We start from the raw sequence: 21701 nt of genomic DNA, 5'->3' as shown, positions 1-21701 counted from the left end.
GCTGTTGGGGGCTGGCAGCAAAGAACAAAACCTCTCCTATGTTCCTGTCGTCTGGCCACCCACACCTCACCTTCCACTCTTTTTAAAAATCCGTTAGACACTACTGGCATTAGCCAGCTCCCTAGTGTCAAGACAGGAGGTAAAAACAAGACTAACTCATTGGAAACGCACAGACATATTGCTATCTGAAAATAGCAGCCACAGATTTACTCGGGGAGGAAGATTTAGCTACGGTATTAGGAGCTCAACTGCTGACATGAAACAGCTAACTTCCTGCACGGCAAATTGGCTTGATCTGGGACACTGGTTTCTAAGTGTAATCAAGGCTGGTTAAGCCCTTCTGGTCAGGCGCATCAGAACCAAAGGCCTGGCGAACAGGCAGTTCCTTAGCGGGGGAAGTGGGGCCCCCCTGCCTCTGCCAGTCTGAACCCCAGAGAACTGCACTCTAGTTGGGCCCCAGCCTAATAAAACCATGTAATTACTCATTCTGTTCTCTTGCTAGGAAATATACTGGTTAAAATTGGCTTGGCTTTTTGGGTAGCTTTTTTCAGGTCAAGTTACTCTCCCACTGTTCTTTTCAAATGGTCCTTGTAATGAGATGGACATGTTCTCCAGGCCAGAAGGCCCAGGCAGGCAGACGAATGGAGCCACTTTGGACTTTGAACAGTCTCAGGCATGTGGCATTGGTATATCCTCAACACGTGAGTCCCTGTGATGGGATGTGCTTAACTCTAATCAGCTATTCTGTAACAGTTACTACCCAGGATGCACTGCAAGTAGTCTCTGAAGGCCCTCCCACCCACACTGCACAGCCATGATTTCAACCCATTTAAAAAGCACCCCCACTCCTGCTACATATGCCTGTGTTTCAGCTAACTGTGTGTGACTGGGAGGTACTGCATACACAGGGAATGTCACTCTAATTTTCTATAGTTCTCTTATGGAACAAGTATACTTAGCCACATTTTAAAAGCATCCCTGAAATTCAATGTGAAAATTGTAAACAGTTTACAAAGTTTAGTGACAAAGATACCTTTTACGGGAGAACCCACTGCAGGTGGCTGGGAACAAAGCTGAAGTCCTCTAAAGACCACCACTCGCAGTGGGACTGGTGTCACCACTTCACCTGCTCCTTCCCATTCACACACCACCAGTGGCATTTTTTACTTTTTGGGTTATTTTAATTTTCCTAAATTTTTTTAAGTTGCTCCATTGTTAGCTTTGACTTAACAAAACTTTTAAAACTATACCACAAATACACACACACACACTTCCAGGGAAAGAGAAAGTGTGTTGGTCCTAATATTCTAGTTTTGTTTTTTGGTTTTTTTTTTTTTTTTGACAGAGTGGACAGTGAGAGACAGAAAGGTCTTCCTTTTGCCGTTGGTTCACCCTCCAATGGCCGCCGCAGCCAGCACGCTGTGGCCGGCGCACTGCGCTGATCCAAAGCCAAGAGCCAGGTGCTTCTCCTGGTCTCTCATGCGGGTGCAGGGCCCAAGCACTTGGGCCATCCTCCACTGCACTCCCGGGCCACAGCAGAGAGCTGGCCTGGAAGAGGGGCAACCGGGACAGAATCTGGCGCCCCGACCAGGACTAGAACCCGGTGTGCTGGCGCCGCAAGGTAGAGGATTAGCCTAGTGAGCCGTGGCACTGACTCTGAGGAACATTCCCTTCCTAAAGCCCATGCCTTTCAATTACTTATTAAAAATTCAAAGTCACCCATCTGTACTGACTCTGGTAGGGATGGATGTGTAGACCGGTGGTAAAATAGCTCTGTCCCACATCATTGTGCCTGCATTCAACAAATGCAGACTGCAGGAACAGCAGTGACGGCTCGAGTGATTAGGCTCCTGTCACCCATGTGGACACCCAGACTCAGTCCCAACAGGGGCCACTGTGGGCAAATTAAACAAAAACCGGCTGTCTCAACATTAAAGCATCCTCCCACAAATGGATGCCAGCCTTCTGCTGTGGATAACTAATGGGATGTCGTCTGTGGGTGGACAATGATGTTTCCACCCTCGGATCCACCTATATTAACAGCAATGTTCCTCAAACATGCAGAGAAGCCCCTGAGACAGGCCACCTAGTGTATCAGTGAGTAGGTGGGTGATTTCGCTTTCCCTTTAGCATGTACTACAAAGGAGCGAGAGGGTTTTAAGGCCTGGAGAGAGGAAATCACAGGATCACAACACTGCAACTCTGCTGGCTGCCCCCAGGACAAAGCCACTGGCGGGCCTGCGCGCCCGGGGAAATGGCCTGAGCAGAGAAGGTGGGTGGGCCTGCAGACCAGCCTCAGAACCCCCATCACTCATGCAGTGGTCATCTCCGTGAGTGACTAAATGGGGCCTTTCTGTGATGTCACGTGACAGTTCTCTCTTGACCCCCGCTGGGGGTGCTATCCTCAAGAAAAATTGATGTTCTTCAAGTCTTTCACTTGCTGTGAGAGGAAAGGTCCTTTCCCCCACAAGGCCTTTTAAGAGGTCCAGATGCTTGCACCACTGCACAGGAAAGCGCTCTGAAAAAGCAGGTGCACACGGACGGCTGCGTCTGCCGCTTCAAGGAAAGATGCGCCGCGACTCCCTCTTCTGGCCTGCGAGCTGCACCAGCGGCAGGGGAGGAATCGCCACTGCCCAGCGGGAAACGGCTCAGCCACCAAAAATTCACAACTGGTATCTTCTGAAAGAAACTAGGATTCCTCAATTTGAGCTGAAAGCATTAGTGCTCACACACACAACATGCACGCACGCACGCTCAGGAGAGAGCGTCACGGGAGAACCCAGGGAGGGCACTTCAGGGGAGCACCTCGGCCAAGTGCAGACTTCCCATGTGGTACTCGGGTGCATTTCTGTTTCTGTGAAACACCACAATGGCTCTCAAGTAGAATAAACCCAGCTGAATACGCATACTTACCATCGTCAACAACACTAACTACGAAATCAACACTAAAACAAATTCTGTAAGTATTTTATTTATCACTGAAGAAAAAACACAGCAGCAAGTTCTGTGTTGGCTTCAATAAGACCAAATAGTTAAATCTTTAACATAGCTATTACACTCCAAAATTGAAGTCAACACAGTCATTACTACAAATTACTTGTTGAAAGAATCTATCCTGAAGAGAAAATTAGGAAAGAGAATTTAAACAGTTCCTCCAAACCACACATTTATAAATATTGTCATATTTAAAATGCTTGAAAGGCATGAATTCTCCATTAAGGGAAAAGCAGTTTGCTATTGGCAACAGAAAACTCAGCGATAGTTTACCAAATGCTTTAAAATTTAAAAGCTGTATTGTTTGGGATTCACACTGGAGCAGTATTCTTATTACAGTGACTGTAAATTGCCTTATACTCACCTTCTCTCAAGTAAAAGCTACAGGAAATCCCACTGTAGCCAATGTTTGTGATGTTTACTGCACTAAAGTGAATCTAAAATCTTCCAAATTCAGTTAGCAGTAAATACCTCAAAATATCTAAAAGAGGTATGTTCCAACCACTAAGTGATGTGAAAATTGTTTCAGATCCATTGCATTAAAGGGTCTTCAAATACATTTTCTTTCACAGAACCTTATTCCAAATTCTCATTCCAAATTAAAACATTTCAAAATCAAAAAAAAAAAAAAAAAAAAAAAGATCAGTTCTATACCAAGATACAGGTGTTACTCAATACCTGAAGGGTTCACATTTTAAATTTATTTTTTTAGTTTTCCTTTTTTGTAAACAAATGATTGATGAAATAATGCAACACCTTAAATTCCAGAAAATGGCATGGTTTTCCAACTCCTGCGGATATGGTGCATGATCAATCTATTATATAGGATTAATACAAGTTCATGCTTTTGTGTTATGGTGAAACAATATTAAAGAATCCAATTTAGATTGGTTGAAGCACAAGTATAATAATCCTGAATGGGATCAAACCTAGGTAAGATAGGAGTTTGAATCCATCATCTGGGAACTTAGCGTCGCACCGTGGTCCATCCATCTTCATCAGTCTCATTTTTAGTACGACGAAGAGATTCCCTGTCTTTCTCAGCTCTCCAGGAGGTCTTCTCTTTTTCACCTTCTCTTTCTCTTTCTCTTTCTCTTTCCCGGTCCCGGTCCCGGTCTCTGTCTCGATCTCTAGAAAGAACTGGGGGAGGAACTCGACGAGGAGGATCCCGCTCCTCTGCGCGGTCATCTTTCCTGTCATCAGCACGCCTCCAAGAACTTACTAAAATGTTGAATTAAAAAAAATAAAGAACTAAGTTTGCAGTATACAAGTAACACTGGCTCAAACTAAACAAAACAAAGCAAAGCAAAGGGCGGCTTGCTTCAAATCATTCAGAAATCCTGAACTAAGGAATCATAATACAGGATCACAATCAAAAGCTAGTAAGAGCTACCTTACTATTTCAATCATTTTAATATAATTTGACAAGATTGTCTGACTCACAGTTATAACTCACATTTTTTTTTTTTTTTTTTTTTTTGACAGGCAGAGTGGACAGTGAGAGAGAGACAGAGAGAGAAAGGTCTTCCTTTGCCGCTGGTTCACCCTCCAATGGCCGCCGCTGCAGCCGGCGCACCGCGCTGATCCTGGCAGGAGCCAGGAGCCAGGTGCTTTTCCTGGTCTCCCATGGGGTGCAGGGCCCAAGCACCTGGGCCATCCTCCACTGCACTCCCTGGCCATAGCAGAGAGCTGGCCTGGAAGAGGGGCAACCGGGACAGAATCCGGCACCCCAACCGGGACTAGAACCCGGTGTGCCGGCGCCGCAAGGTGGAGGATTAGCCTATTGAGCCACGGCGCCGGCTTATAACTCACAATTTGAAAATAAGAATTATTGGCCTGAGCAATGTCTTAACTGGTGTGAATCTTTAAGGCAGAATGATAAATTTTAAAATGGATTTTTTTGCTGCTTATTAAAAAATTTTACCAGCAAATCAGCCATAAAATTTTGGTAGTTTTAAATTATGGCTATAACAGAAGGATCTACTGTGCAGACAAAATATTAAGTTTCCAAGACACTGAGGGCAATGAATGTTTTAACCATACTCAGAGTATTTGCTAAAAGTAACTATGTGGATAATCAGTTTCTTCACTTGCACTAAGCTCTGCCTCTCTGCTTGCTACCCCTATAATCCATCAGTCTACCACTGTGCTTGCTAAGAAGTTAGTGACCAGCTCCCTCTCACAGCTGGACGGCTGAGTAGGGGTCCTCAGATCCTAAATGTAATATACATCGCACCCCATCGGCAGCTGATGTAACCACCTTACCTTCATCACGCTCTGACCTCAGGGGAGGTCCTCTCCGGTCCCGATCATCCCTCAGATCCCGTCTGTCTCTCAGGTCCCGCCGGTCGTCCCTTTCACGGCGCCGGTCGTCCCTATCCCTATCATCTCGGCGACTCGAATCTCTCCAGCTTGAGGCTTCCTCAGCTGGTCCTCGCCTCCAGCCACCTTCGTCCCTGCAGCCATGTAAAAGCCAAAGGACAAGTTAGGTTCTGCTCTTTGCTGCTGTTTGCACTACCTGGGTAACTACCAGGTGACAACATGACATCCACACTGGGGCTCAAAATTCATGGAAGTGGAGACCAAACTTAAACTCATCACTGGACCTCCATCTGAATTCTTCAGGCAGGGAGAGCAACTGACAACACCCGGCCTGGGCCGCCCCCACAGCAGCCACTACTCACTTTTGGCTTCTTCATGGTTAAATAAAGTCCAGACACTGCCTCAGCAGCACTAACCACATTCCCAGCACTCAACAGCCCCACGCGCCTGCTGGCTGCCACAGGACAGCCCAGACACCGCGCACGCCCTCCCTGCACAAACTGCACTGCACAGGCTCTCCTGCATTTGTCAGTGCAAAGCCACCTGGGCAGATGGGACATCCTAGAACCAAATGTAAGTAAAGAGGCTTTTGAAAACTTACGGGCAACACACTGACTTTTCTATACCACAGGGCAAACAGTGAGTGGTAAAGACATGTGGACTGGTCTCATCACCAGTCCAAGCCTCCATCTTACCATTGGAACGGGGAAGATTCAACTAGATCATCTCTAAAAGTTTCTGTATTCCATACTGATGCTAAGAAACAGGTGGGTGGAACAGGGTGACGGCGGGAGTGGCTGAGCAACACCGTCTCTCAAATCAGCTTGGAATACCCAGGAAAGGGCTGAAGGGAAGCGGGACCGTAACCCCCCACAGCGTGGGGAAAACTCCCCACCTGGGTCTTCTGAAGCGCTCCTCTCGGTCCCCGTCCCTCTCCCTGTCTCTCTCTCTTTCGGGGTCCTTGTCGTTCTCCTCGCGGTCTGGGTTGTCCCTGTCTCTTTCTCTCTCCCATTCACGTTCTTCGGGTGGTCTCGATTCTCGGGGAGGGCCCCAACTCTCCTCTCTGGCTTTTTCTTTCTCTCTCCATCCACCTATATTTTTAAAACAGCAAAGTTACTTTTTTCACTCAAAAAAACCGACTGGCAATCATGCATTTAGAGCTTAACGCTGGCATTAATTCCTTCACCATCCTAAAGTGCTAACTCTAGAAATGCCATTTTAAAACTTCACTAGGAAAGAAACCACTCAAATCTGTACATGCGGATTGAGTACAAAACCCGTTTTGATGTAAACAGATTGCTCATTTAAGGAGAAAGGTTAAGAGTGATCTCTCGAGGATCAGAGAATCTGTCTACTTAAAAATTGTAACCTCAAAATGAACAATTGTGGCACTTGCCAGGAGACAGAGTGAGCAGCTTCCCAATAACCGGCTCATTCCCCAAATGCCCACATCAGCAGGGACTAGGTCAGACTAGGAGCTAGGTGCTTAGTCCCAAGTCTCCAACATGTGAGCAGGAACCCAAGCCCTCAGCCATCACCACTGCCTCCCAGGGTCTGCATCACCAGGAAGCTGGAAGTCATAAGCCAGAACCAGGAATCAAGTCTAAGAACCCCGAAACAGAGAGTGGGCACCTTACTCTCCGGGCTAAATACCAGTCCCTTAATATGCCTTTTTATTCTAAGGTATATTTATTAATTTGAAAGGCAGAGTTAGAAAGAGAAATCTTCCATCCACTGTTTCACTCCCCAAATGGGCAGGGGCTGGGCCAGGCCAAAGCCAGGAGCTTCCTCAGGGTCTCCCACATGGGTGCAGGGGCCCAAGCACTTGGGCCACCTTCCACGGCTTTCCCAGAGAGCTAGATCTGAAGTAGAGCAGCCGGACTTGAACCATTGCCCTTATGATCCCATCTGCCAGTGCCATAGGAGGCAGCTTTATCCACTATGCCACAGCACCAGGTCCCCCTTAGAGCACTTTTATAGGCACTCAATGAGTAGAAAAACCTGTAGTCATTTGACACAAACACCATGCTAGATGAAGTTGGCCATCTTCTGCCTCCTTGTTTCAACTGTCAACCTAGAAACAAGTATTCTTTTTGAAGGCTGTACTCAGAACAGTGTTATAATTTTGTTGATTTCACAGGTTAAAATGGTCCCCAAGCATAGTACTGTCATAGTTTCCCAAGTACAGGAAGGCTGTGATGTGCCTTAAGGAAAAAATATGTGTATTAGGCAACTTTCTTTGCCATGAGTTCAATGTTAATGAATCAATATTGTTATATATTAAATAAAGTATCTTAAAACACAAAGATGGGCTCTGCTGTGCTGTGGTGAAGGAGATTAAGCTGCCACCTTTGTAAAACCGGCATCCCATATGGGTGCCAGTTCGAGTCCAGCTCCCTACTCATGTAATGTGCCTGGGAAAGCAGCAGAAGACGGCCCAAGTGCTTGGACCCCTGCACCCATGTGGAAGACCTAGAGGAGGCTCCTGGCTCCTGGCTCCTGGCTCCTGGCTCCTGGCTCCTGGCTCTTGGCTCCGGCATGGCCCAGCCCCAGCCCATTTGGGGAGTGAACCTCTGGATGAAAGATATCTCTCCCTTTCTATCTCTGCATCTTTGCCTTTTAAATAAATCTAAGTTGGGGAAAAAAAAAAAAAGGCATAAAACATGGCTCTCAAAAAGCTGTAACCTCTCAGGCTCACAGGAACCTAACCTTACACTTCCTCAGTATTCAAAGCTACTTTACAAAATACAACAACCACCATTTAAAAGGATTTACTGTCAGGCCAGCACAACAGGTTGAAGTCCCAGCCTGTAGTGCCAGCATCCCATGAGCACGGTTCGAGTCCTGGCTGCTCCATTTCCGATCCAGCTCCCTGCTAATGTGGTTAGGAAAGCAGGAGGATGGCCCAAGTCCTGGGTCCCTGAACCCATGTACAGAGGAAGTTCCTGGCTCCTGGCTTTGGAACAGCTCAGCTTCGGCCACTGCAGCCATTTGGGGAGTGAACTAACAGAGGGAAGACCTCTCTTCCTCTCTGTAACTCTTTCAAATAAATCTTAAAAGAAAGAAATCCACTATACTGTTAACTCCACTTACATTAGGCACAGAAAAATTAAGTGGCTTGCCCAGGACCACAGCTCAACTGTGAGACAAGAAGAATGCAGGGCCGGCGCCGCGGCTCACTAGGCTAATCCTCCGCCTTGCGGCGCCAGCACACTGGGTTCTAGTCCCGGTCGGGGCGCCGGATTCTGTCCTGGTTGCCCCTCTTCCAGGCCAGCTCTCTGCTGTGGCCAGGGAGTGCAGTGGAGGATGGCCCAAGTCCTTGGGCCCTGAACCCCATGGGAGACCAGGATAAGTACCTGGCTCCTGCCATCGGATCAGCGCGGTGCGCCAGTTGCAGCGCGCTGGCCACGGCGGCCATTGGAGGGTGAACCAACAGCAAAGGAAGACCTTTCTCTCTCCACTCTGCCTGTCAAAAAAAAAAAAAGAAGAAGAATGCAGCAGATAGCTCTACGAGTAAAAGCAAGCAGGCTGCTCACTTAGATCTGAACGTAGAACACACTGCTCTAGTGACTGCACTGTCCAGCTCTGACCTCCAGCTTCCTGATAATGAGGGGCGTCAGAGGCAGTAGTGATGGCTCAAGCAGTTAGGTTCCTGCCTCCCAGCTTAAGCCTGGCCCACTCCCAAACACTACAGGCATTTAGGGGAGCAAAACGGTGGACAAGAAGCATGGTCTTGGTTTCACTCTCAAAACTAGAAACAAAGCGGGGAGGACTAGAGGGGGCCGGTGTTGTGGCACAGCACATCAAGCTGCCTCTTAGGAAACTGTTCCCAATTCCCACTCAGCTTCCTCTTAATGCATCCTGGTTGTCAGCAGATGATGGCTTAAATGCTTGGGTCCCTGCGACCCAGGAGGACACCCAGATGAAGTTCTAGGCTCCTGGTTATTACAGTCTGGCTCAGCCACGGCTGTTGTAGGCATTTGAGAAATGAACCAGCAGATGGAAGATACCTCTCTGTTGTTCTGCCTTTCAAGTAAAGTAAACATACATTCTAAAAAGAAACTGGGAGTGGGAGAGGTGGCAGACGCATGTTTAAGAGGCAAGAGGAGATTCCAAAGACCCAGACCAAGCATAAACAGGGAGAAGAGAGAAAGAAATGGGCAGATGTGAGGAACATCAAAATGGCAGAACTGAACTAAATTAAAGCTCTAACAAAAGGATGAAACAGAATAAAGGTGACCGCCCAGATTTGTAGCTTATCAAAGTAGCTGGACAGTAGTGCCCCTGAAGGAAGTGGGGTGTGCGGGTGGGGGTGGGGGTGGGGGTGGGGTCAGACATAGAGGAAAGGGCTGAGTCTGAGAGGTCGGACTGCACAGCCCAGCTACAGGCAGAAGTCACGTGCAGGTGCCGGCAGACATCACGCATGCACGCAACTCCTCAAGGGCAGCACACGTGGAAGGAAGAGCAGGCCTGGGACTGAGACAATGAGCTCTTTCCATGCAGTCTCACAACCGGCAGGCGTGTGCGTGTGCACAAATAGTCACAAAGTACTTTCTGGTTCTAACTGTTTTTAAGAACACACCAATAGGTCAGGCCCGGGAAGAGCCTCCAGAGAAGCAAGGAGGCAGAAGACAAACAAGCAAAGCGTCAGCACACAGAAGGGCCGGTGACTTGGTGACTTCAGGTGTTGTGTTTTGTTTGGCAAACCTCTGGTAAACATCATTTCACTGACACTCTAAGAAAGATAAAATACCAGTTCACACAGAACAGGTAACAGCCCTCTTTGTCACTTAAGAAGTTTCACTTTGCACATGGAAACACATCAAGCAGGCTCCAAGCACCCCATCTAGTTTTCTGAATACCAGAACCTTACCTGGCTTAACAAACGGTCTCCAAGGACCAGGTCTGGAGTCCTCGCCCCGCCTGGAAATCCGGTCATCATCAGCTCGTCTTGACATCCGGTCGTCATCCATGTTTCTCCAAGGACCCCTGTCATCGTCAGCCCCCCGTCTGGGAATCCTGTCATCGTCGGCATTCCTCCAAGGTCCTCGATCATCATCTAGCCCTCGCCTGGGACCCCGGTCATCATCAATGCCCCGCCTGGGACCCCGGTCATCATCAGCACTCCGCCAGGAAGGCCGCTCATCATCAGCACCCCCTCGCCTCGGGCCCCGGTCCTCATCCATCATTCGTCTTGGGCCTCTGTCCTCATCGGCTGTCCGCCAGCTTCCTCTGTCGTCATCCAGTCCTCTTCGAGGTGGCCTGTCATCCTCTGCATGGCGCCAGCTTCCCCTGTCTTCCTCACCAATCCGCCTGGGAGGCCGATCATCGTCTGCACTGCGCCAGGAAGGCCGCTCGTCCTCCAGCCCACGGCGAGAGAACCTCTCTTCATCGGGACCACGCCGGGGGCCTCTGTCGTCCTCCATGCCACGCCGGAGAGTCCGGTCATCATCTGGCCTAAGAGAAGATTCTCTGTCTTCATCGTCCCCCACACGCCTCGGCCGCTCTTCATCTCTTCGGTGAGACCGCTCGTCATCCCGCCCTTCTCCACGTCGCCACTCCCTGCAGAGCAGCAAGCCAAGTTGTAAAGGTAAGCGTCTTAAAAGCACAGAATCTCTTGGGGAATGATCTTTTATTCACCAAAAAAACCACTCCAGTCTACACTCATTAATCTTTGTCCTTAAAAATTATGTTCTCCTAATTAAAACACAGACAAACACGCAACAATCTCTTACATCAACACGGAGACCGATAAGCAGACAACTGCCTAAAAAGGTAACCTACACTTTACATGGAGCACTATGGCAACTGCCCCATCCATTTTGAGCTTTCTAAACTTAATTTTTGTAAAGGAAATTAAAGCCAATATTCTTGTCTATCACTAGCAGTTTATTTTAAAGCATGCATCCATCTTTTAGAGAATAAAAAAATCTAAAGCACCTACATTTCAAGGTGTTTCATGATTGGTAAATAGAGGAACACTGACGTAAACATAGAAAACTCTACACAGGGGACACTGATGTGATACAGGTGAAGCATCCAACAGAACACGGGTTCAAGTCCCAGCTACTCCACTTCTGAAACAGTTTACTGCTAATGCGCCTGAGAGAGCAGCAAATCATGGCCCAAGTACTAGGCTCCTGCCACCCATGTAGGGTAACAGCATGGAGTTCTGGCTCCTGGGTCTGGCCTGGCCCAGCCCTTGCCATGGCAACCGCTTCAGCAGTGAGCCAGCAGATGTAAGATATCTATCTCTGGCTCTCCCTGCTTTTCAAATAAATAAATAAATCTTTTTTCAAAAAAAGACAAGGAACAAGAAAAAACCTCTTAGTGCCAGCTACGTCCAATATTCCTCATGGCTCAAGCTCTCCTTTCCCCATCCCTACAAAATAATCCCAATTCGAACAGGACTCAGGACAAGGCAGGACTCTTACTTCTCAGGGGGGCCTCTTCTCCACTCGGAATCTGCTTCAGGCCCTTTTCTCCAGGTGCCTTCCGAATCTCGGTCCCCCCAGCGGGAGTCCTGCGTCAACAAAGCCAACAGGAAGCATCACTAGGACAAGTTTATTATCAGAACTACTAGTGTTACCATTCACTCTCACGCATCTCCAACCCTGAAAACATTCCACCTCTCTTGTGACCAATTTCATGCTGACAGAATCATAAGCCTGGTACTTCCATAGGCTGTGGATGGCCATACAAATGGATGAACCACCAGTGGAAAGCAACGTGGAACACCCACATGGCACCATTACAATGTCTACAGTGGACCCAGAAATGTCCTTTTCAGATTATGTGTGTGTGGAGGGGAAATGCCCCCAAAATGAATATCAGGGCCCACTAAACAAAACAAACCAAAACAAGGAAGGAGTTCATGAACTAGGCAATGGCTAAAATAACAGTATTTCTCTCTTCTGAGTACTGTGCTGTCATTTAAAAAAAATCTCAGGAAGGATGTCAGGAGACCCTTAGCACGCCTCCACCTCTTTTCCGCATAAATGCACAAGACAGTAATCACAACCTCCGGCCTCTGCTTGGCTGCGCTGACTCGTGTGACCTAAAGCAATGAGCAGACACAGAACTCTGGAAGTTCCTTTAAAACAAGAACTAGAGGTGGGGGTGAGAAAACTGAAATAAAAGCTGAGGACCGCCTACCACCCGTTTGTGAGTAAGAGGACCTGGTTTCCAGTGTCTTGACAACAAATCCCTCCCAAGTGAGATGCAGTCAAGTTAGCTTTGTGTCCACCACAGCTGCTCACTCTGAGTGCACTGTGAACTTTGGTCACTCTGCTCAGGGTGGACTTTCCCAAGTGGGCATTGGGAGGGAAAATACACATCTGTCCGTAGCATGTGTGGTCAGTAAACCGGGGTGGGAAGACACACGACATCCACATCCCCGAGACGAGCACCTCCTGACCCTCACATTCATCTTGCAAATTATACTCAACAAAGAATTCCAGTTATGAGAGGAGACGGCATAAGCATTAGAACCTTTAAAAAGACACTGAACAAAAAAAATTTCAAAAATTAACACGATTGTTAACATTTATAGACAGTAGACACAGAAGAACGGGCCCTGTTAATGAATGTATAAACTAAACAGGACTCAGAAAATCTACAAAAGAACAAAGGTGAAGAAAGTAACAAGAAATAAAACGGAAACATAGAATTGGATGGGACGGGCTTTGGGCAGAGAAGTTAAGTGTTGCTTTGGGATCCCCACATCCCTTATCACAGTGCTTAGGTCTGAGTCCTGCCCCTACTCCTGAAGCCAGCTTCTTCCCAATGTGCACCCTGGGGAACGGCAGGTGATGGTTCAAATACTTGGGTCCCTGCCATCCACAAGGGAGATCCAGAGCCTGGCCCAGCTTTGGCTCTCAAAAGTAGGGAGTGAAAGAACGGGAACTTTGAAAATACAAGAAGAGAGTAAAAGCAGAATAATTTTCTTAAGTTGAAGAAACTTTTTCTTCCCTAAGGAGACTGAATCCTCTGATCAAAACAGCAACAGACCACATGTCCATATGCACCTAAACACAGCCTACTGAAGCTATTTAACTACCTTTAATGGAAGGACAGAAACACTCTGAGAGTTTCCAGGGAAAACATACTACTACAGAAGCAACAAGACCAAGCAAGACCATTATCAAGAACCCTCCCCGCTGTCCCACAGTGTGTTATTATGTAGCCAGGGGCCAGTGCTGCAGCATAGCAGGTAATGCCTCCACGTGTAGTGCCAGCATCCCATCTGGGCACTGGTTCGAGTCCCTGCTGCTCCACTTCTGATCCAGTTCTCTCCTATGGCCTGGGAGAACAGTGGAAGATGGCCCAAGTGCTTGGGCCCCTGCACCCTCATGGGAGACCCAGAAGAAGCTCATGGCTCCTGGCTTCGGATCAGCGCAGCCTCAGCCATTGCGGCACTGGGGAGTGAACCAGCAGATGGAAGACCTCTCTCTCTCTCTGCCTCTCCTCTGTGTAACTCTTTCAAATCAATTTTAAAAAAAGAAGAAGAAGCAAGAGCGTCTCAATTTCTAAGATGGTTTGAACCTACAGAAATGCCTCCTGGATGCCAGTGTCAGCAATTAACCAAGGGCCCTCCAGACCCATTTGATTTAAGCAGTCTTGCATGTTCCACAGTAAATTTTCTAAATATATTTTGTAGACCTCCAGGTACTAGAAAGGAAGTTCCTATTCAAAGGCAGTTTACCAATTTACCTTAAGATACTGTAAATGACAATAATTTTCTGTCCAGTTGCAAATATAAGTTGTACTATTGAAAAAAAAAATAGAAGAGCCAAGATAGGAGATAAGGGAGCAGTACATCAAAGTTGAACAATGGGCTGGCGACGCGGCTCAATAGGCTAATCCTCCGCCTTGCGGTGCCGGCACACGGGGTTCTAGTCCCGGTTGGGGTGCCGGATTCTGTCCCGGTTGCCCCTCTTCCAGACCAGCTCTCTGCTGTGGCCAGGGAGTGCAGTGGAGGATGGCCCAGGTGCTTGGGCCCTGCACCCCATGGGAGACCAGGAAAAGCACCTGACTCCTGGCTCCTGCCATCGGATCAGCGCGGTGCGCCGGCCACAGCGCGCCGGCTGCGGCGGCCATTGGAGGGTGAACCAACGGCAAAAGAAGACCTTTCTCTCTGTCTCTTTCTCTCTCTCACTGTCCACTCTGCCTGTCAAAAAAAAAAAAAAAAAAAAAAGTTGAACAATGGTGTAAGTGTACACCAGAAGCCTGACTGGCAGAGTGTTAGTCACCAAAACGACAGTTTTGGAAAGGACTAATGCTGAATAAATTCTCATTATCTTCACTAATTCAACAGTTGTATACTATAAACCTATATTATCTACCAAAATTTATATATACATATACTCTTGCTAAATAAATCTTTTACAAAAAGGAGAAAGAAAATATTTGTGAACAATTTTTGAAGAATGAAAAAAGTTCCTAAGGATGTTTTGTGTAGCATCCTGGCATTTGTTTGTTAAAAATCCACTTCAAGGGGCTGGCACTGTGGCGCAGCAGGTTAACGCCCTGGCCTGAAAGTGCCAGGATCCCACATGGGTGCCGGTACTAATCCCAGCTGCTCCTCTTCCGGCCCAGCTCTCTGCTAGGGTCTGGGAAAGCAAGAGAAGATGGCCCAAATCTTTGGGCCCCTGCACCTGCATGGGAGACCTGGAAGAAGCTCATGGCTCCTGGCTTTGGATCGGCGCAGCTCCGGCCATTGCAGTCAATTGGGGAGTGAACCAACAGATGGAAGACATCTCTCTCTCTCTCTGTCTCTCCTCTCTCTGTTTAACTCTTTCAAATAAATAAATAAATCTTAAAAAAAAAAAAAAAAAAAAAGCCACTTCAAAACAAAGCCCTCCCATGATGCTAGACTTGGTATGTGCCCAATCTGAACAAGGACTGACAACTGCAAAGTTGTTGAAACCTTGTAAGGAAAGAGAGTAAGATTAAATTATGGAAAGCAGTTTCCACTGTAACATAGAGATCAAACTACCAACTCTTCCCGGTGGGAGGGAGGGTGGTGTACAAAGCTGCAGAACAGAAACAAAAGATGTAAAAGGAACAGAAGGCCAGATTTGTAAGAACAACAAGAATTAGGTTTCTGTAAGCAGAGCAGCGATTCTCCTCAAGATAAGTCTTAGCAAGTAACAGAAGGCAGATTTAAGCACCACAAAAGCTCTGCTCTCATACCAACACAGAATTCCTGACCAGCAGAAAGAGAGCACTCTTAAAATCTGACCATCATTTTAGAATACAAAATATAAATTCTTTTTTTTTTTTTTTTTTTTTTTTTTTGACAGGCAGAGTGGACAGTGAGAGAGAGACAGAGAGAGAAAGGTCTTCCTTTGCCGTTGGTTCACCCTCCAATGGCCGCCGCTGCAGCCGGCGCACCGCGCTGATCCGATGGCAGGAGCCAGGATCCAGGTGCTTTTCCTGGTCTCCCATGGGGTGCAGGGCCCAAGCACCTGGGCCATCCTCCACTGCACTCCCTGGCCATAGCAGAGAGCTGGCCTGGAAGAGGGGCAACCGGGACAGAATCCGGCGCCCCAACCGGGACTAGAACCCGGTGTGCCGGCGCCGCAAGGTGGAGGAATAGCCTATTGAGCCACGGCGCCGGCTTATAAATTCTTAAAAACTAGAAATCATCCACAATGAAGGATGATTAAGACTCAAAATGTGCAACAAGAACAAAAACACCCACACACATTATGAAACAAATTTAAGACAATCCATTTGTATTAACTAGAATCAAGTTCTCCCATTAAGATTAAGCATTTGGTACAGGAGAGACGCAGATAAAGACATGTAAGAAATCCTTGAGTTTATTTCTTTTAAAAATTAAGCCAAATCTTAGAAGGGAGAGACAAAGTGGGCACATCTCAAACAAAAAAATGTGAGGCAAAAAAAAAGAAAAAAAAAAAAAAACCTCAGAATGGGAAAAGCATAAGTGACCAAGACATGTACACAATGAGAGATGAAACTGATATTTTCAGGGGCTGGCGCTGTGGCATAGTGGGTAAAGCCTCCACCTGCAGCACCGGCATCCCATATGGGTACCAGTTTGAGACCCGGCTGCTCCACTTCCAATCCAGCTCTCTGCTATGGCTTGGGAAAGCAGTAGAAGATGGCCCAAATCCTTGGGCCCCTGCACCCACATGAAAGACCCTAAAGAAGCTCCTGGCTCCTGGCTTTGAATTGGTGCAGCACTGGCCATTGTGGCCAACTGGGGAGTGAACCAGCAGATGAAAGACCCCTCCCTCCCTCTCTCCGTTTCTCTAAATCTTTCAAATAAAATAAATAAATCTTAAAAAAAATATATTATTTTTGAAAACGGGGAGGAAACATGAAAGGCCTTTAGCTGAAGTGTGTGACACAGCTGATTAAACCAATGCTAGGGGACCTGCACCTCAAATCCGAATGTCAACCTAAGTACCAGCTACTCTGATCTCCCAACCAGCTCCCTGCTAATACAGCTGGGAAGCAAAAGATGATGGCCCAAGTAGCTGGATCCCTGCCACCCACATGGGAGACCTGGATGGAGTTCCTGGCTCCTGGTTTCAGCCTGGCCTATTCCTGCTATTAAAGTTAAACCAGCAGTGAACTGGTTGGTGGAAGACTGGTCTCTGTGGTCTCTCCCTCTGTCACTCTAGTACCTTCCAAATAAATACATGAGGAGCTGATGCTGTGGTGTAGTGGGTAAAGCCACCACCTGCAGTGACAGCATCACATGTGGGTGCCAGTTCCTATCCCGGCTGCTCCACTTCCAATCCAGCTTCCTGCTGATACACCTGGGGAAGCAGCAGAGGACAGTCCAAGTGCTTGGGCCCCTGCAGCCACGTGGGAGACCTGGAAGAAGCTCCCGGTTCCTGGCTTCAGAACAGCCCAGCTCTGGCCATTGTGGTCATTTGAGGAATGAACCAGCGGATGGAAGCTTGCGTGTGCGCTCTTTCTCTCCCCTGGCCATTAACTCTGCCTTTCAAAGATTTACAATTAAAAAAAAAAACAAAAAAAACCCTAAATAAATACACAAACAAGTCCTGCATTTGAATCAGCAAAGAATCAGCAAATTCTGATTTGAGGGTTCGCGGTCAGGCCCAAGAGTTTGCATCTCTAAGAAGAGCATGGGGCCCCTGACACTGCTAATCCCTCAAACCCATCTGTAGGACAACCCATCATCCTCCAAATCCACGGCAACTCCAAGGGACCGGGCAGCCCTCCTGTGCAGCACTGAGGAGCACAATCGCCAAAGCCCTCCAAGGCCGGAGATTCCTTCTCGCTGCTAAGTATCTGGGACAAGTATGCCAAAGCCTGTAAACTCCCACCACTGCTAAGACATCTATTTTCTCTTAGAAACACTGTCTTTGGGAATGTAAAAGAGACCTGCAAAAATAACTGACTTCAACACCCAGCTCAAATACTGAGATGACCACACAAGGTAAATGGCCACCTCGTTAAGGAGACCGAACTGACACCATACTCACCCTCCTAGACAGCGGGTCCTCACCAAGCCGCCTCTCTTCCTCTCGACGACGCTCTCGTTCTTCAATTTCCAATTCCCTCTGGCGTTTTTTCCTTTCTACTTCTTCTAATTTCTTCACCCGCTCCTGATATTCTCGTAGTTCTTCCTCTCGTTTCGCTCGTTCAGCACGTTCTCTCTCTTCTCGCTCTATGCAATGTATAAGGTTAGTTACTAAGTGTGCCTTCAACCCACAGCTTTCTCCTAGAGGGAGGGTCTACTATCATGCCAATCAACATTAACAGTTTTAGGGGCCGGAGCTATGGCGCAGCCCATTAATGCCCAGGCCTAAAGCACTGGCATCCCATATGGGCACCGGTTTGAGACCCAGATGCTCCACTTCCAATCCAGCTCTCTGCTGTAGCCTGGGAAAGCAGTAGAAGATGGCCCAAGTCCTTGGGCCCCTGCACCTGCGTGGGAGACCTGGAAGAAGCTCCTGGCTTCAGATCAGCGCAGCTGTGGCCATTGCAGCCAATTGGGGAGCGAACCATCGGATGAAAGACCTCTCTCTCTCTGCCTCTCCTCTCTCTGTATAACTCTTTCAAATAAGTAAGTAAATCTTAAAAAAAAAAAAAAAAAAAAAATTAACACTTTTGTAGTGTCTTAGGGTCCTAGAATCCCCTCCCTTACTGCACATCTGGAATTCCCGATCAGGCTCATTGACGGCTTTCCCATTGCATGATTCCCTCTGAAACATTAATGTACAGAAAGCAATAATAAAAACAAAGATAGTATAGATGTGATTTTTACAAGAACACCAAATATGCAGAAACAAGTTGGTACAGAATGTAACATCTCCATCTTTCTGAGAACCAGCTACCTAAGTTCTAAGAGGCCAATTATCTTACTTCCTGTATTTTCTAAATAAAATTGCTAAAAATCGGACCTAACTGCAACCTTGCATTACCACACCCCGGATGCAGGGCCACCTGGTTACCTTTCAGCATCTGTTCTTCTGCCCTCCTCTGCTCCTCCTCTTCTTTTTCTCTGTAGTAAGTTATTCTGCGTTCCTCTTTGCGCTGCCTTTTTCGTTCCTCCAGGCGATTGTGCCTTTCTTCGGCTAACCTCTCTTCAAACTGTTTAAGTTTTTCCTGCAATATCAAAAATCAAGAGATGAAATGTATTCCAACAGCTACAAACTAACGGTAAGCTTTAAGGCTTACAAAAGTCAAATTCCTTGATAGCATAGAAACACCTCAAAATACAAAAATCAGAATTGCCAAAGACTAACATTTTACTGGTGTCGCTCCCCCTCTTCATGGAGGAACGACACTAAACCTTGCCTAGGCTTCATATCCGAGTCACGGCACCATTATGTCGCTCCCCCTCTTCGTGGAGGAACGACACAGGACCCTGCGCTGTTCTTTCGTCTGCTCGGCCCTCCCCGGGTTTGCTGCTGGTTCTTCCCGGGTTGGCTACTATCCCTTCCACCTCCGTGGAAGGGCAGTTCCCCCTGGCCACATTCCCCACTTCCGCGGGGGAGCAGCACACCGCCGGCCGGCTTTCTCAGGGGCTGCACAGGTGTTCCCCTCAGATGTTCCCCCTAGATGTTCTCCGTGCATGCCGTCTCTCTCCTCCTTTATAGTCCTCCTCCGCCAATCCCAACTCGGCTGCCCACACACCGAGTACGCTGCTCTCCTCCAATCAGGAGCAAGTCCTACAGTTTATTGGTTGAACTGGAGGCAGCTGTGCAGAAGCTGTTTACTTCTCTCCCAGCGCCATATTGTGGGAGAGCAGATGCATAGAATAAGTCTTAATTCCAGTAACTCAGTCCAGTCCGGGCTGCTCCCCACAACTGGTATGCAAAACTTTTCAAAATGTAAAATGTTAACATCAGCTACAGTAAGCAGGCCTATCTGCATAATAAAATAAATAACTACTAAAGCTTGATCTAATTATTATTTGCAAATCAAGCCATAAACTAACTTTGTAAGGAAGAAGTCTGTAGTCCACTCACTTCTAGCTTTAAAAACTGTTCAGCTTATAAATTTATTCTCATAAAATTTCTGCTAAAGGAGGCCAGTGCTGTGTTGCAGAAGGTTAGAGCAGCAGACTGAAGCACCAGCATCCATTTGGCAGCAGTTCAAGTCCTAGCTGCTCCACTTCTGACCCATCTCCCTGCTAATGCACCTAGGAAAGCAGTGGAGAAGGCCAAAGTGCATGGGCCCATGCAACCACCCAGGAGACAAAGAAGCAGCTCCTGGCTCCTTGGCTTCAGCCTGGCCCAGGCCTGACCCAGTCGTTGCAGCCATTTTTTGGGGGGGGTGGGGGGTGGGAGTGGTGTGTGAACCAGCCAGCAGATGAAAGATTTTTTTGTAACTCTGCCTTTCAAACCAATCAATTAATTAATCTTTGAAAATAAAACTTCTGCTAAAGTATTATTTGAATGACCATTATCCACATTAACTCAAGACAGAATATGCTACTGTGTTAAAAGAGATGCTTAAAGGGGCCGGTGCTGAGGCATAGTGGATAAACCCATGACCTGCAGTGCTGGCATCCCATATGCTGGTTCTAGTCCCAGCTGCTCCACTTCTGACCCAGCTCTCTGCTATGGCCTGGGAAAGCAGTGGAAGATGGCCCAAGTCCTTGGGCCCCTGCACCTGCATGGGAGGCCCGGAAGAAGCTCCTGGCTCCTGCTTCAGATGGGCCCAGCTCCAGCTGTTGTGGCCATGTGGGGAGTAAACTAGCAGATGGAAGATTTCTCGCTCACTCTCTCTGCTTCTGCCTTTGCCTCTGTAACTCTGCCTTTCAAATAAATAAATCTTAAAAAATAAAAGAGACAGATGCTCAAGGCAAAACTAAAAAGTTCTTGAACACATTTTTCCTTAAAACCATTAAGTTCACCTCATAAACAGACTGCCGGGCAGCTTTGAGTCGCATTACAAACAGATCTCTGTCTTCAAGCATTCGTGACATTCGATTCTTGTGTTCAAGAGCCTTTTCTCGCTCCAGCTGCATAGTTGTAATCTGCAAGTACATAACACACAGTAAACCTTCAACACGTTCACGACTGACCACTAAGCCGTCACATTCATGGAAACACGGAAGCAGCTCCTTCGCCGTTTCATCATGCCATCAACCATGCTGCCAGGACCCCAGAAAGGCGACTGGGACAGAAGCCAGATCCAGCAGTCCACGCGTCTACCAAAGTGTTTACTTAGACCCATAGTACTGATGAAAAATATAATACAATACCACAACACTACGCAAGTGTTATGGTTTAATTTTTAAAGGAATTTGTCTTTAAAAAAACAACTTGATGTTGGAGCCGGCATTGTGGCTCAGCGGGTTAACGCCCTGGCCTGAAGCACTGGCATCCCATATGGGCGCCAGTTCTAGTCCCGGCTGCTCCTCTTCCAATCCAACTCTCTGCTATGGCCTGGGAAAGAAGTAGAAGATGGCCAAAGTCCTTGGGCCCCTGCACCCACATGGAAGACCCGGAAGAAGCTCCTGGCTCCTGTTTTCAGATGGGCGCAGTTCCAGCTGTTACAGCCAATTGTGGAGTGAATCAGCGGACGGAAGACCTCTCTCTCTGCCTCTCCTCTCTGTTAACTCTTTCAAATAAATAAATAAATCTTAAAAAAAAAAAAGAAAAGAAAAGAAAAAAAGCAACTTGATGATGTTAAAGCTTTTTCCTTTGTGCCTGAAGTGAGAACATGCAAGACTCGAGATAATTCCCATTATTTTGTCTGGTCTGCAGCAAATTCATTTTAAGTTTTCAATACTTGTATATTAAGGAAACTACCACAAAAATTCCATCTTTCCGGCCGGTGCCGAAGCTCACTAGGCTAATCCTCCGCCTGCAGCGCCAGTACCCTGGGTTCTAGTCCCAGTTGGGGCGCCGGATTCTGTCCCGGTTGCT

General features: G+C 47.4%; 1 protein-coding gene across 1 annotated transcript in view; it reads right to left on the bottom strand.

The window, feature by feature from the left end:
* Positions 1–2955: 2955 nt before the first annotated feature.
* EIF3A (eukaryotic translation initiation factor 3 subunit A) overlaps positions 2956–21701 on the bottom strand; it is a 42507-nt gene continuing 23761 nt past the window's right edge. Inside the window, exons 15-22 of the mRNA XM_008270597.4 lie at positions 20684–20806; positions 18774–18927; positions 17802–17986; positions 11751–11839; positions 10190–10878; positions 6212–6407; positions 5260–5450; positions 2956–4215 (exon numbers count right to left, since the gene is read on the bottom strand). Of these exons, the coding sequence (XP_008268819.2) occupies positions 3962–4215; positions 5260–5450; positions 6212–6407; positions 10190–10878; positions 11751–11839; positions 17802–17986; positions 18774–18927; positions 20684–20806 (1881 nt within the window). The 3' untranslated portion in view covers positions 2956–3961. The remainder of the gene's footprint in view (positions 4216–5259; positions 5451–6211; positions 6408–10189; positions 10879–11750; positions 11840–17801; positions 17987–18773; positions 18928–20683; positions 20807–21701) is intronic.

This window comes from Oryctolagus cuniculus, chromosome 15, assembly GCF_964237555.1.
Source record: "Oryctolagus cuniculus chromosome 15, mOryCun1.1, whole genome shotgun sequence".
Classification (NCBI taxonomy): domain Eukaryota; kingdom Metazoa; phylum Chordata; class Mammalia; order Lagomorpha; family Leporidae; genus Oryctolagus; species Oryctolagus cuniculus.
This window is presented reverse-complemented; position numbering and strand designations above follow the sequence as displayed.